Source organism: Molossus molossus, unplaced genomic scaffold (assembly GCF_014108415.1).
Source record: "Molossus molossus isolate mMolMol1 unplaced genomic scaffold, mMolMol1.p scaffold_m16_p_3, whole genome shotgun sequence".
NCBI classification, from domain to species: Eukaryota; Metazoa; Chordata; class Mammalia; order Chiroptera; family Molossidae; genus Molossus; species Molossus molossus.
This window is the reverse complement of record NW_023425366.1, coordinates 15679341-15690646: the sequence shown is the minus strand read 5'-3', so window position 1 is coordinate 15690646 and position 11306 is coordinate 15679341. Positions and strand designations below refer to the sequence as shown.

At 47.4% G+C, this 11306-nt stretch overlaps 1 protein-coding gene across 3 annotated transcripts in view; it reads right to left on the bottom strand.

Annotated features, from left to right (window-relative positions):
• Positions 1–368: 368 nt before the first annotated feature.
• The window catches only part of MTMR12 (myotubularin related protein 12), a 64275-nt gene continuing 53337 nt past the window's right edge, over positions 369–11306 (bottom strand). For 2 of the 3 annotated variants that reach the window (XM_036278911.1, XM_036278913.1), the window contains 5 exons: positions 10486–10658; positions 7267–7434; positions 6219–6380; positions 5273–5314; positions 369–3301 (listed from right to left, as the gene is read on the bottom strand). In XM_036278911.1, coding sequence (XP_036134804.1) covers positions 2732–3301; positions 5273–5314; positions 6219–6380; positions 7267–7434; positions 10486–10658 — 1115 coding nt within the window. In that variant the 3' untranslated portion in view covers positions 369–2731. The remainder of the gene's footprint in view (positions 3302–5272; positions 5315–6218; positions 6381–7266; positions 7435–10485; positions 10659–11306) is intronic. The other variant, XM_036278912.1, reaches the window with a different exon arrangement.

The window sequence follows — 11306 nt, the reverse complement described above, 5'->3', positions numbered from 1 at the left end:
GCTCGGGTACCTTCTCTGGACGGAAAACAGCCTTTTCCCTGCATGGCTGAACTGAGCTCGGAACTCAGCCAGCGATGAAGCACAGTTCTCATTTCACACCACGCAAAAGTGAGGAGGCAGCGATATTTATTTCAGGGATTTGTAACGCTGTTTCCTTTAGTCACTCCAATAGGCCTCCTACCTATTTTATTTTTTGTCATAGCATTTTATCACCAATTGAAATTTAAATATTTATTTGGTTATTGATTTTCCACCACCTCCAACCAACCAACCCAACACACACACACTCACTCACACACACTCACAAAGAATGAGCAAAATTATTCCATGTTTTATCAACCACACTGAATACAGTATTGCTGGTAAATTGTGCTTTAATTTCTGCAATCAGATACGATGCAGTGAGATACAAGTATAAACTTTCATTGAACATCCAGAAAATAAAAAGCACATTTATACAGATTTAGCCCAACAGCTTATTCCCTTAAAAAAAAAAAAGTTTTAAGTGTAATTAAAGCTAATTTATCTTCAGTGTAAAAACTTGGAGGTATAAACAAACTCGAGATATTATATACAGTAAATTAATGTACATTTCCAAATTTGCACAGTGCAGCATTTTAAACAAAGCAAATGGTCTCATTTCTGCTTTAACTGTTAAGCATAACCCACATTTTAATCTTGAATAAAAATGTCACAATATATAAACCCACTGAGAATTCTGTACACAAATACAAGTTTATAAAAATCTGATTTCAAATATAAATACATAAATTGTCATGACCTTCCATGTTATAACAGCTTATTTTTCTATTATAATTTTTTTAAGTCATAGAAAAATATTTCAATGCACATTCAACTGCTATGACAAGGGCCATGAACTTGTGCCTTTAAACCATCCTTGTGAAGTGTAAAGCATTACACCGGGCATTTCTGAATGAAAATTACTAAGATCCTAAGACTGAAGAGGCCACTGTATAACCATTCACGTTATAATACGGCAACAAAAATAGTTAGCTCCATAGTGTATTTGGGAGGCAATGTGAGAAGTGGAGGTTAGTGCTAGTTTAAGAAGGCCCACAGAGCATATGTGAAGGCAGCTAATGAACTAGTGTATTTTTTAAATCCCTATTGCAAGCCTAACACTGACCTCCCTAGTGAGACTCTTAAGGCAACTGAGACTGGATGTGTGCTTGGCCCCCAGTGCATGAATCCTGCCCTCCCCTCGGCCTCTGGTCATCTTCACAGACCAACCTGGCTCGTGTCCACATGGAGTGGGGGTGGCGAAGCAGTCTCTAGTACGTACAAAAGACGATTCAGTGCAAACTGAGAAACTCTTCTTTGTCAATAGTTTCAAAGTTTCTTATTGCCCTCAAGCAACTAAAGTTTTTCTAAACGTGTACTATTTATATTGGGATATATACTGGAGAGTAAATGTATATTAAAGGCAAACATTCAATTTGAAACATTCTAACATTAGATTTTTTCCCCTTCCCCTTCCCCTTCCTTTAGTGGGATTTAACAGGGTTCCATTGAGAATGAAAAAACTGGTCCTTATGAAGTGTACATTCCTGCATTTAAAAATATAGATCATTTGGACAGCAGATGTAAGAAGGTTACCAGACACAGTTAACTTTCTTCTATGGCTTTTTTAAATCGCTGAGGTACTATGTGATAACCATCACTTCTGATATTTATGCTTAACAGCTTCCCTATGAAAGCCACATTCACAAGTGATCCTCATCTGTCTGTCAGGTGACAGAGAATATGGGGAAACCATCTGAGGGGCTGCCGCAGGGGACCACGGTCACAAATGCTCCGAGGCCTCAACATGCTACTGGAAAAGGCAAAGCAGTTACCTGCAAACACTGAGAGCCTCCAGAAGAGTGGAAGCTCCTCTGAGCAGACCAAAGAGAGTCCCCAGTTTAACCACCAGGTTTAGCAGCAAGACCCGGGAACCATGGGCACCGAAGGCAGGCAGCATGGAGGGACGGTGGGCGTGGTATGGAGCAGGCAGGGACCTGCAGACAGCGGCACCTGGTCAAGGGTGGTGTGGCTGGCTAGCCCAGCACTCCCACACGGCCTGTGCAGGAGGGCGTGTGGTCTGAAATGTCAGGATGGGTGACACGGGCGGGATTTCTCCAGCTTTCTACAGGCAAGAGGATGCAGAAAGAAAAAATGCTGTGGTTTAAGTGAATGCCACACATCTCAATACCTGGATCCGAATCCTTTCATTTGCCATATACACATTAAATAAGGCTGAACTTGCTCCGAAGTGAGATGGGTTAGAAAAACACTGACTATTCCCAGGGACTGGATAAATTATCTTGGCACTGGCAGGATCTGAAGAAAGAAATGAGTCCAAGAATATCTTACCAAAGCCCTTTTTAGTAGAGTAAACCAGCTAATGCAGATTCTGTATAACACTTGTGCATCAGACAACTGCTGCAATTCTGTGATGGGTCAAGTAGTAATCCTTTCACTTAATAATACTAGAGACATGGTTTTAATTGCATAGTCTTTCAGGACCATGAGAGGAAAAAAAAAGAAAAGAGAACCAGCTCTTTTCCTAAAGGCCCAGGTTTCCTCCTCCAGAGCTCTGGGCTAACTAATGGCCCTCCCTCCCAGCAGTGGGCTTCAGTGTGACACACCAGTCCAGAGGTCAGTGTGTCAAAGTGTTGGACTCCTGTCCCAGTCTTCAAGATACCTCTTTCACAATCACTGAACAGACAGGTCATACATCCCCTAGATCCACAAACTCATCCTCTCGTTTGGCCAGATCGTCTTCATCTCCTAAAGTTTTCCAACCACTGGTGGGCAAGACAGGCTTAGAGGAATGTCGCTGCAGCAAAGCAAAAGGAAACAGAGAGGACAGGCGGACAGAGTTCCTCAGCAGAGACCGGGCCTCTCCCTGGAGGGCCTCCTGGTGGTGGTGTCGCTCGTCGATTTTCTCTTGTAAGCTCTGTACTTCCTCCATCATTTCCAAGAGTTTGCTCATGGTGGCCACTGTGCCACCACCCAGAATTTGGGCTTCTGGAATCCAACGCAAGTAGCGCTGGGCCCAGACTCTGATTTCTGGCCCCTCGATGTGAGGCAACAACAGACCGTGGTAGTCGGTGGGCTTGCTATGCCAGCTGTCATAGAACTCTCGAAAGTTGTCTTGCAGCTCATCAGAAGAATTAATTAGTTTGCTAATTCTCTTGCCCAGAAGGTTTTTAATTAAATGATCTGTTTCTTCCCTGAAAAATCCTCTCTTGGGAGATGACTTAGACTGGGTGAGTGGCAAAGAAAGCTGTCGTTGATGCTTTGAGGGAAAACAAACAAAAATCTCTGGTCAGCCTGACAGCACAGGTACCGCCATTCCCATCAAAGAAAGGGGCACAATCCTGGGTTAACAAGTCACAAGCCATCAGAATTGCCAAGTGAATGAAATCCATTAAGACGCTCTAACACAGAGAGGGTGGGAAGCAAATGTTCCCACGCTATGTTTATACACAAACGGGTGAAACCAGGCACATCCGGAGCCATGCACCTGGGTCACACAGGGAAGCTGCCCACCCCCTTCCTTTCTCCACTGTCAGAGGGGCACCAAAGGGCACTAAGTACTTGTGAAGAACAAGTTTAACTTAAGATATGATGACGATTTAGGGGAGTTTGGAGGTGATGTCCATTCATTTTCTGAAGGGAAGAAAATATTTCCTTTTTGAGAATACTGAGCTTCTACAATGTTCTGAACACCTGCGAGGAGGCAATGCCGACTCCCTGAAGATCTACCCCTTCCGTGAAATGACTGCAGGTCATCAGGCCTCCAGGGGAGTTTAAGCTTAAGTCAGAAAGGTTGTTTTGGACAACAAGTCACATGGGGGCAAAAGAAATATGAGGAACTGACTAAACTGACCAGATGTTCCTGTCTGACAAGCTGATGAAGATAGACTGTGAGCTTTTACACCTGTCCTCCTTGGCGATCCTGCCTGCGGCCGGAGCAAGGTGCTTTGCTTAGGGGGTACAGTGAAAGGGCTGTGGAGAGGCCAAGTGGTCAGAAGGGTATGTGGGATCTCCAGTGGTCAAAGGAAAAGGTAAAAAATTTGGGGGAGCTGTTTCTCCCCAACTCTTTTGCTCCTGAGGTATCCATTTGAAATAAGAATAGACAAAAGCTTTATTCTCAGACTAGACTTGTAACAACTCTCTAACATATTTCTGCATGTGGTTCTGCATGTGGTAAAATGTTTTCTTTATTATAATGAAAATGTTTCCTTGTTATAGAATATGGAATAAAAATAAAAATATAAAGAAGAAAGCAAAACCCCAACTCAGAGCTTACCAGGATTTCGACTTTCCAGCTGGGCACAGGGGAGCTGAGGAGCCAGCAGCTGGCCTCTCTGCTCCCCGAGATCCAGGGGGTCAGAATGGGCAGGGGAGTGAGGGATGCAGGTGGAACCTAGCAGCCACCAAGAGTTTTCTGCCACCAGGTTCTGCGCACAGTGGCTCGTGTGTATCAACTTGTCCAATTCTCAAAGTCACTGCCATCGCCCATCTTACAAATAAGGGAACTAAGGCACAGAGATTAAGAAATCCACCAAGGCCCCAGCTACCAACTGCCAGAGGTGGTTCCACTCAGACAGCCTGGCTCCAGAGCACGGGCTCCTAACAGAACTCTGCTTGTCTTGGAAGCCCCTTCTCTCCACCGTCTAGGTGAGGAGAGTGTTCAAGATGAGCCAGGTGGGGACAGCGCCAATGCCTACAGCCTGGTCAGGGCTGAGGCTGAGGTCGCGATGACACACCTGCGCAGACCCTCTGGTGTCCTGTGGTCACTCACAGAGCAGCGCTTCATACCGGTCAGCCACAGCCTCTTCAGTCTCTATAGAACTCCAAGGCCATCCATCCACTCAACAAGAGGCCCAAGCCTGACATCTGGTCTCCTAACCCAAAAGCTTCCAAGTTCCTTGCCTCTGCCCCACCTGGACCTTATCTAGTACAACCTGAGATGGTCCAACCCTTTGGTCCAAACCTCTCCCACCGGTCAGCTCCTGGAGCCTAGGCTGTCTGCTCCTACCGAAGGGGACAAGGGACAGTTAGGAAAGCTGGACCAGGGCAGAGAAATGCAATCCAGTCCTACAAGGCGGAGTATCAGTTTCCTCCTGTGCAAGGGGTTGGGCCCTGCCATGTCTGAGGTCCCTCATTCCCGGCCTGGGGCAGTTCTGTGATCCTAACCCAGCTCTCCCCAGAAGTGTGCATGCAGCCACCAGGGGGCACAGCACAAGGAGGAAAAACTGACCTCTGGCCAAGCAGTTCCGGAGCTCAGGGAGTTCTGGTCCAGCTGGCAGGAAAGAGGTTAAATTAGTGGGGGAACATCCACCCTGGGCGTGAGGACCCTCCAAAGGGCCAAGCAGCAGCTCGAAGTTGTTCAGCAGCTGGCACCTTCTTCAAGTAGGCTTTGGCGCACCTGGCTCCCCAAGCCTCCAGATGGAGCCACCTCCCACACCAGAGCCAGCCGGGCTCCCTGCAGCCTTCACGGCAGGCGGGATCAGAAGTACGGGCGGTGGAGAAGGCAGAGATAAGCACTGACTTGGGATTTGCCCAGTGTTCTCCCCTTTGTGGGGTCTGTGGGGGAGAAATTCCCGGCCAGGGGACAGAGCCAGGAAATGCCATGGCAATCATTTATTATTTAGGGAACTGCGGGGATTTACTAACTGGTAGAGTCAGGAACCTAAGTGAAACCCAAATAACTTGACATTTGTGGTTTCCAGCACAGGGCCAAACCTGGCCCGTGCGTTTCTGCAAACACGGGAACAGCGCCACGCCCGTGTGCTCCCGAGCTGGCTGCTTCTGCGAGAGCGGGCGCTTGCGCCAGACACTTCGAGGCCATGACAGAGTTACAGGTGCCTCTCCGGGGGAAAGGTCTCGCTACTGAAGACACGAACTGGCACAGAGTAAAGCCCGCATGCTCAACGTTCCCTTTACCCCACCAGCCACACAGGGAAGACGCACGATTCCAGGCAACACGGCCACCAGGCAGCGGCACTCCCAGTGACATTCAGCAAATGGCCATGTCTCAGGGGGCAAAGGCTGATGTGCTGGAAGCAAAGGGTTCTCATGGACCAGACAGTCTGCCTGCCACAGATCTCAGCTCTGCAGACTGTCTCTAGCGTCCACATAACGTCTGCCCCTCCACACATGGGGGCTCCAGGCAGGTGAAGGGGTCATGCATGTGGGCACCTTACTTTGAAACGTGTTCCTTTCCGCTGGCCTTTGTCCATTTTGGGCTTTTCCACATACAGCGGATTCTGGAGCAACGTCTGGGCTGTGGGTTCAAACTGTACAGACCAATCCCACACGGTGAGCAGACTCAAAGGCTTGCTTTGTGTGTCCTGGCTTTCCCTACCCTGCCAAAACAAGCACAGGTCAGGACGGCTTCCGCCAGGGCCGGGAAGCAAACACAATGGGGACGGGCTCCGGGAAGGGGCTCCGGGCCCTGGGGCCGAGCTCTCCCAGCATCTCACTGCTCCGGGCAGTTCACTAAGGCTCTGCAGGGGGAGGAAGGGGAGGACACATCGTTTTCCAGCAGGTCAGATGCCAGCCACTGTCTTGGGCACTTACACAACAACCTGTGAAGTCATTATTCTTTTTGCAATTTTAAATTTGAGGAAACTGAGGCTCAGAAAACTGAAGTGAACTGTATGAGGCCATGAAGCTGGTGGGCGGCAGGGCCGGGACTGGAAACCAGGGCTGAGTGACTGGAAACCCGGGTTCAGTCTCACTCCACCGTGGGATTTGGCAGAATCCCTCACGGAGGGTGGGCCCAAGCCAACCCCCTGCCTGCAGAAGGCTGGCCAGAGTTAAACCCCAGCAGCACGGCCTCAGAGACTAAGGCAGTCCAGCCCAGCTTCCTGCTCTGCCTCATCTCCATTCTCTTCAGAGTAACTCCACGCATCAGGCAAACGAGGAGAAGGCATCTGGTCTGTCTTTACAAAGGACAACTCTTAATTTTGTTCAATCCCCCAGCTCCAACATTGGCTCCTACCTCCAATATATACTGTGTTCCCGAGGGCAAGTTACTTATCCTCTCTGTGCCTCAGCTCCTCAGGGATGATGATAACACAGATCCACAGGGTGCTGTGAGGATTGAATATCAGTACCCCGAAAGCACTCAGAACTGGGCCTCATACATTGTCTGTGTTAAATCCATTTCACTTTTTATCATCATTATATTGCAATCTGCATGTGAGACACAGCTTCTTCAATACACAGGTTCCTAAGAGGGACTCTTACCATGTTAGTTTCTCTTTGATGAGGCGAATTGAAGAAGAAGGTGCTAAAAATAGGTATGTACAGGCTATCGGACAGGACAGTCAGGTACGTCTCCGTGAACTCGAACGCAGGGGCGTGCTGGTGCACCAGCTGCCAGACACAGTCCAGGAAGAGCAGGAACACGGGAACCTACGCGAGAACAAGACACACGTTACTGAGCGGGCACTGAGGGGCCAGCTGGCCCAAGTTCAGGGACAGCCCTGTCAACAGCCGTGGAACTACCACTGCTGAGCACTACAGTCTCTGGACAACACAGCAGACTCCATTCCACTCCAAGAGATAAGTATGCGTAACTGAAATCACACCCTCACAGATAAACATCAACATTCGGAAGTACCTATCCGTGTGACGTTTGAAAGATAAACCACGTGGCCCTGGCCAGTGTGGCTCAGCTGGCTGAGCACTGTCCCACGCACCAAAAGGTTGCCAGTTCGATTTCCGGCCAAGGCATGTGCCTGGGTTTTGGGCTCAATCCCCAGCAGGGGTCATGCAGGAGGCAGCCGGTGGAAGTTTCGCTCTCACACCAATGTCTCTCTCTATATATGTATCCCTCCCTCTCCTTTCCATTCTTCCTAAAAATCAATTTAAAATTAAAAAAAAAAAAAAGCTCTGGCCAGTATGGTTCAGCGGTTAGAGCATCAGCCTGCGGTCCAGAGACTCGGGTTCGGTTGCAGTTTGTTCCCGGCCCTGATTGGGTCGTGCAAGGGGCAGCCACTCGATGTGTCCCTTTCACGTCGATGTTTCTCTCTCTCTCTTCCTCTCTCTCCCTCCCACTCTATCTGAATAAAAAATGAAAAAATGTCCTCGGGTGAGGATAAAAAAAAAAAATGATGAACCATCTTTTTCTCCATCAATCAGCATTAACAGATGAGCATTGGCAGTGATTTTGATGACAGGAAATAGTAACTTTGAACCCAATTAAGTAAAATGTTACTTCTCCCCAAAGAATTCCATCCTTCCTCTTAGTCTATTTTATTACAAAAAAAAACTATATTCAATTATTTTGAATTTTGTTAATACCCCTTCTCCACCCCAACAATGACAGCCCAGAAGACAGGACAGGAGAGAAGGTACATGCAGAAAAACGTTTCTATGAGGACGGGATCAATGGGGAAATTAGGGGAGAACATCTGTAATACAATAAAAATAAAAATAATTTTTAAAAACCTTTCTAATATAGATACATATTTTTAATCCTCACCTGAGAGGGAGAGAGAGGGAGAGAGAGAAACATCGACATGAGAGGGGCACATCAACTGGATTGCCTCCGGCTCGACCCCAGCAAGGCCGGGGATGAACCGCAACCGAGGTACATGCCCTTGTCCGGCATTGAACCCATGGCTCATTGGTCTGTGGGCCACACTCTAACACTGAGCCAAACCGGCCAGAGTCTAATACTTTTTTCACAAATATGTTCTTTAAACTGATGGCCTCCTTTATTAGCTAGCCACGAGAGGCAAGCCCTATAATAGTAGAGATAGTAGTTTTCTAGGGTGCTTTGTCATTCACCAAGTGTCTGTCCTGAGCCACCAGTGACCCTGCTGGTGGGTGAGACAGGCCATGTTACAGCCTGTCTCTTCCAGAGCTGGCCAAAGCCTCACACACTGCTCACAAGAGAGAGGAGTCTGAACTCCAACTCCCGAATCAAAGTCCAGTGCTGCGTCTTTTATGACTCAGACCACCCAGTTTTCCTTCAAAACTCTACATGTCAACATTGAGACGCTAAGGAACATTTATATTGTAGTTTTATTTCATAGCTCATTTTATGCTCAGTAACATTAGATAGAGTGAAAAATATATGCACCTCATGATGCGGTCAGGGAAATGGGGTCAGAAAGTATGAGTGACTTCTCCAAAGACTGGGTGAACAGCAGATCAGAAATTCTCTTGGACTTTTTCTCTATTAGACACAGTGCCTTCTGTCCTATTTTCTCAAATATAAAAACACACTCTTCCCCACATAGTATCAGCTCTCTCTGACCACCATATTATTTGAGTCCCATAAGCTTTCAAATTAGTTTCCCAGAAATGTAAGGTCCATTCCAAGAATGAAAGATGGTGATTTCCATTCAGCTCAAAGAGATACGGATCAGCCTGAAAGAAATCTCCAGGCCTTGTGAGAGAGGCCTGGGTCTCCCAGGAACAGGGACCTGTTGCCAAGGCCCAGCTGTTCAGCACCGCTGACAGACTTGCTTATGCTCTGGAGTAAGAAAAACCACAAGTCACGTACCAGCATACGGTAGCACTGCAGGTGATTTAATTAAAGAAAGGGCCCGTCTTCATTTTTCCTTCCACAATCATTAATAATACAGCCAAAGAGCCTGAATAGCTGCAGCCAAGACAAGTAGAACCAGCAGAACTATAACACTAACACTCCTGTGTTTCGGCTTGAAGGCCCAGCCTCAAGCAATTCACACAGCCAGAGGCAGAAGAAGCCATGGGCACTGCTCAGGACACACCACCAAGGCCCTGATAAGGGGGGGGTGTTAACATCACCCTATGTTTTGTTTTGAAAAGGTTTGTGTGCAAGAAAAATTCATTTTGTGTTATGTATTCTCTTTTTTTGTTGTTTTTAATCTTTATTGATTTTAGAGAGAGAAAAAGAGAGAGAGATAGAAACATTGATGAAAGAGAACATCGATTGGCCGCCTCCTACATGCCCCCCACTGGGGATCTGGCCCACAACCTGGGCATGTGCCCTGACCAGGAATCGAACTGGTGACCTCTTGGTGCATGTGTCGACACTCAACCACTGAGCCACACCGACCCGGCTGTGTTATGTATTTCCTATAGGAGACTTGTACCCTGAATATTCATTTTTTTGTAAAGACTAACTTAATAGAAATTATGAGTCTCTCACTGAATTAATTTTTATTTAAGTTTTACAAATCAATATTACTCCCACCATGAAATATATACACACACTTGGTGTACACAATTTTGAAGAGCACACTCTGAACACAAGCACACTCTGAATACCCCTGCTAATAACTCTTTCCTCTGGGAAAGGTTTCAATGTTGTTTAAACATTCAAAGTCATCAAATGGTGAGCTGAACACAGCCTTCCTACTGAGCTGTACAGTGTGCACTTTGTCAACAGTCACCCTACCTCAGAGGACAGGAATTAAGAGATCAGGCAATTCTCTCCATGACTAAACAGTCTGCCATGAAGACACTCACCTCCTCCTTGTCACTCTGACGCAGATGGTTGCAGCGATCCAGAAAACAGTGCCCGCCCATGATCCACTCCTTTTGGACAAGGCTCTGGAATCCAGCCCTGGTTCTACAATGAGGGTCCATCATCACTTGCACCAGCGAGGAGATGAGGCAGCAGAGGTCGGAAGTGTTCTCTTCTAGGAATGCAAGGAGGAAGGGGGGTATGAAGTGTTAAGAACCTACAAAGAGCACTCCCACTTGCGCAGTAATAGCAGGGTCCCCAACACCGAGGTCTGCTATGGACAGTTAAGCTCTAGGTCCTGAAAACAAGGGCATTAGACGGAGACAAACTTTCTAGCCTGCCTAGCAGGTTCCAGCATACACTGGCACGAAACATGGATCTGCTTACTGAAAGAGTAGACACAGCACTGCAAATCCACTGTCAGCATGTGGGCACCCAGACGGGCCACACGTGAGGTTGGATCATACACAAAACGGTGACCGGCTGGGTCCTGCAGACCCAGCTCAAAACCCTTCGAGCTGGTGTGTCAAACTCTCCATCACTGAACTCACTGTTCAAGGCCCAGCTGCTTTTCTCCGTCTAGGGGCTGCTCCTTGCCTGGCCCAGAGCAGCTCTCCGCGCTCACCCCTGAAGTGCGCTGTACAAAACCCATACGATGACAATTCCATTCAAATGCCTAGTTAACGTTTATGATCATAGCAAATAAAAACATACATCTACATCCAAGCATTTGTCTTAATGTTTTGAGATCCCAAAAGTCAGGGTCTAACATCCCCAGGGTTTCCTCTTTACAAAAAGAAGTGCAATTCGAGGTGCTATTTAC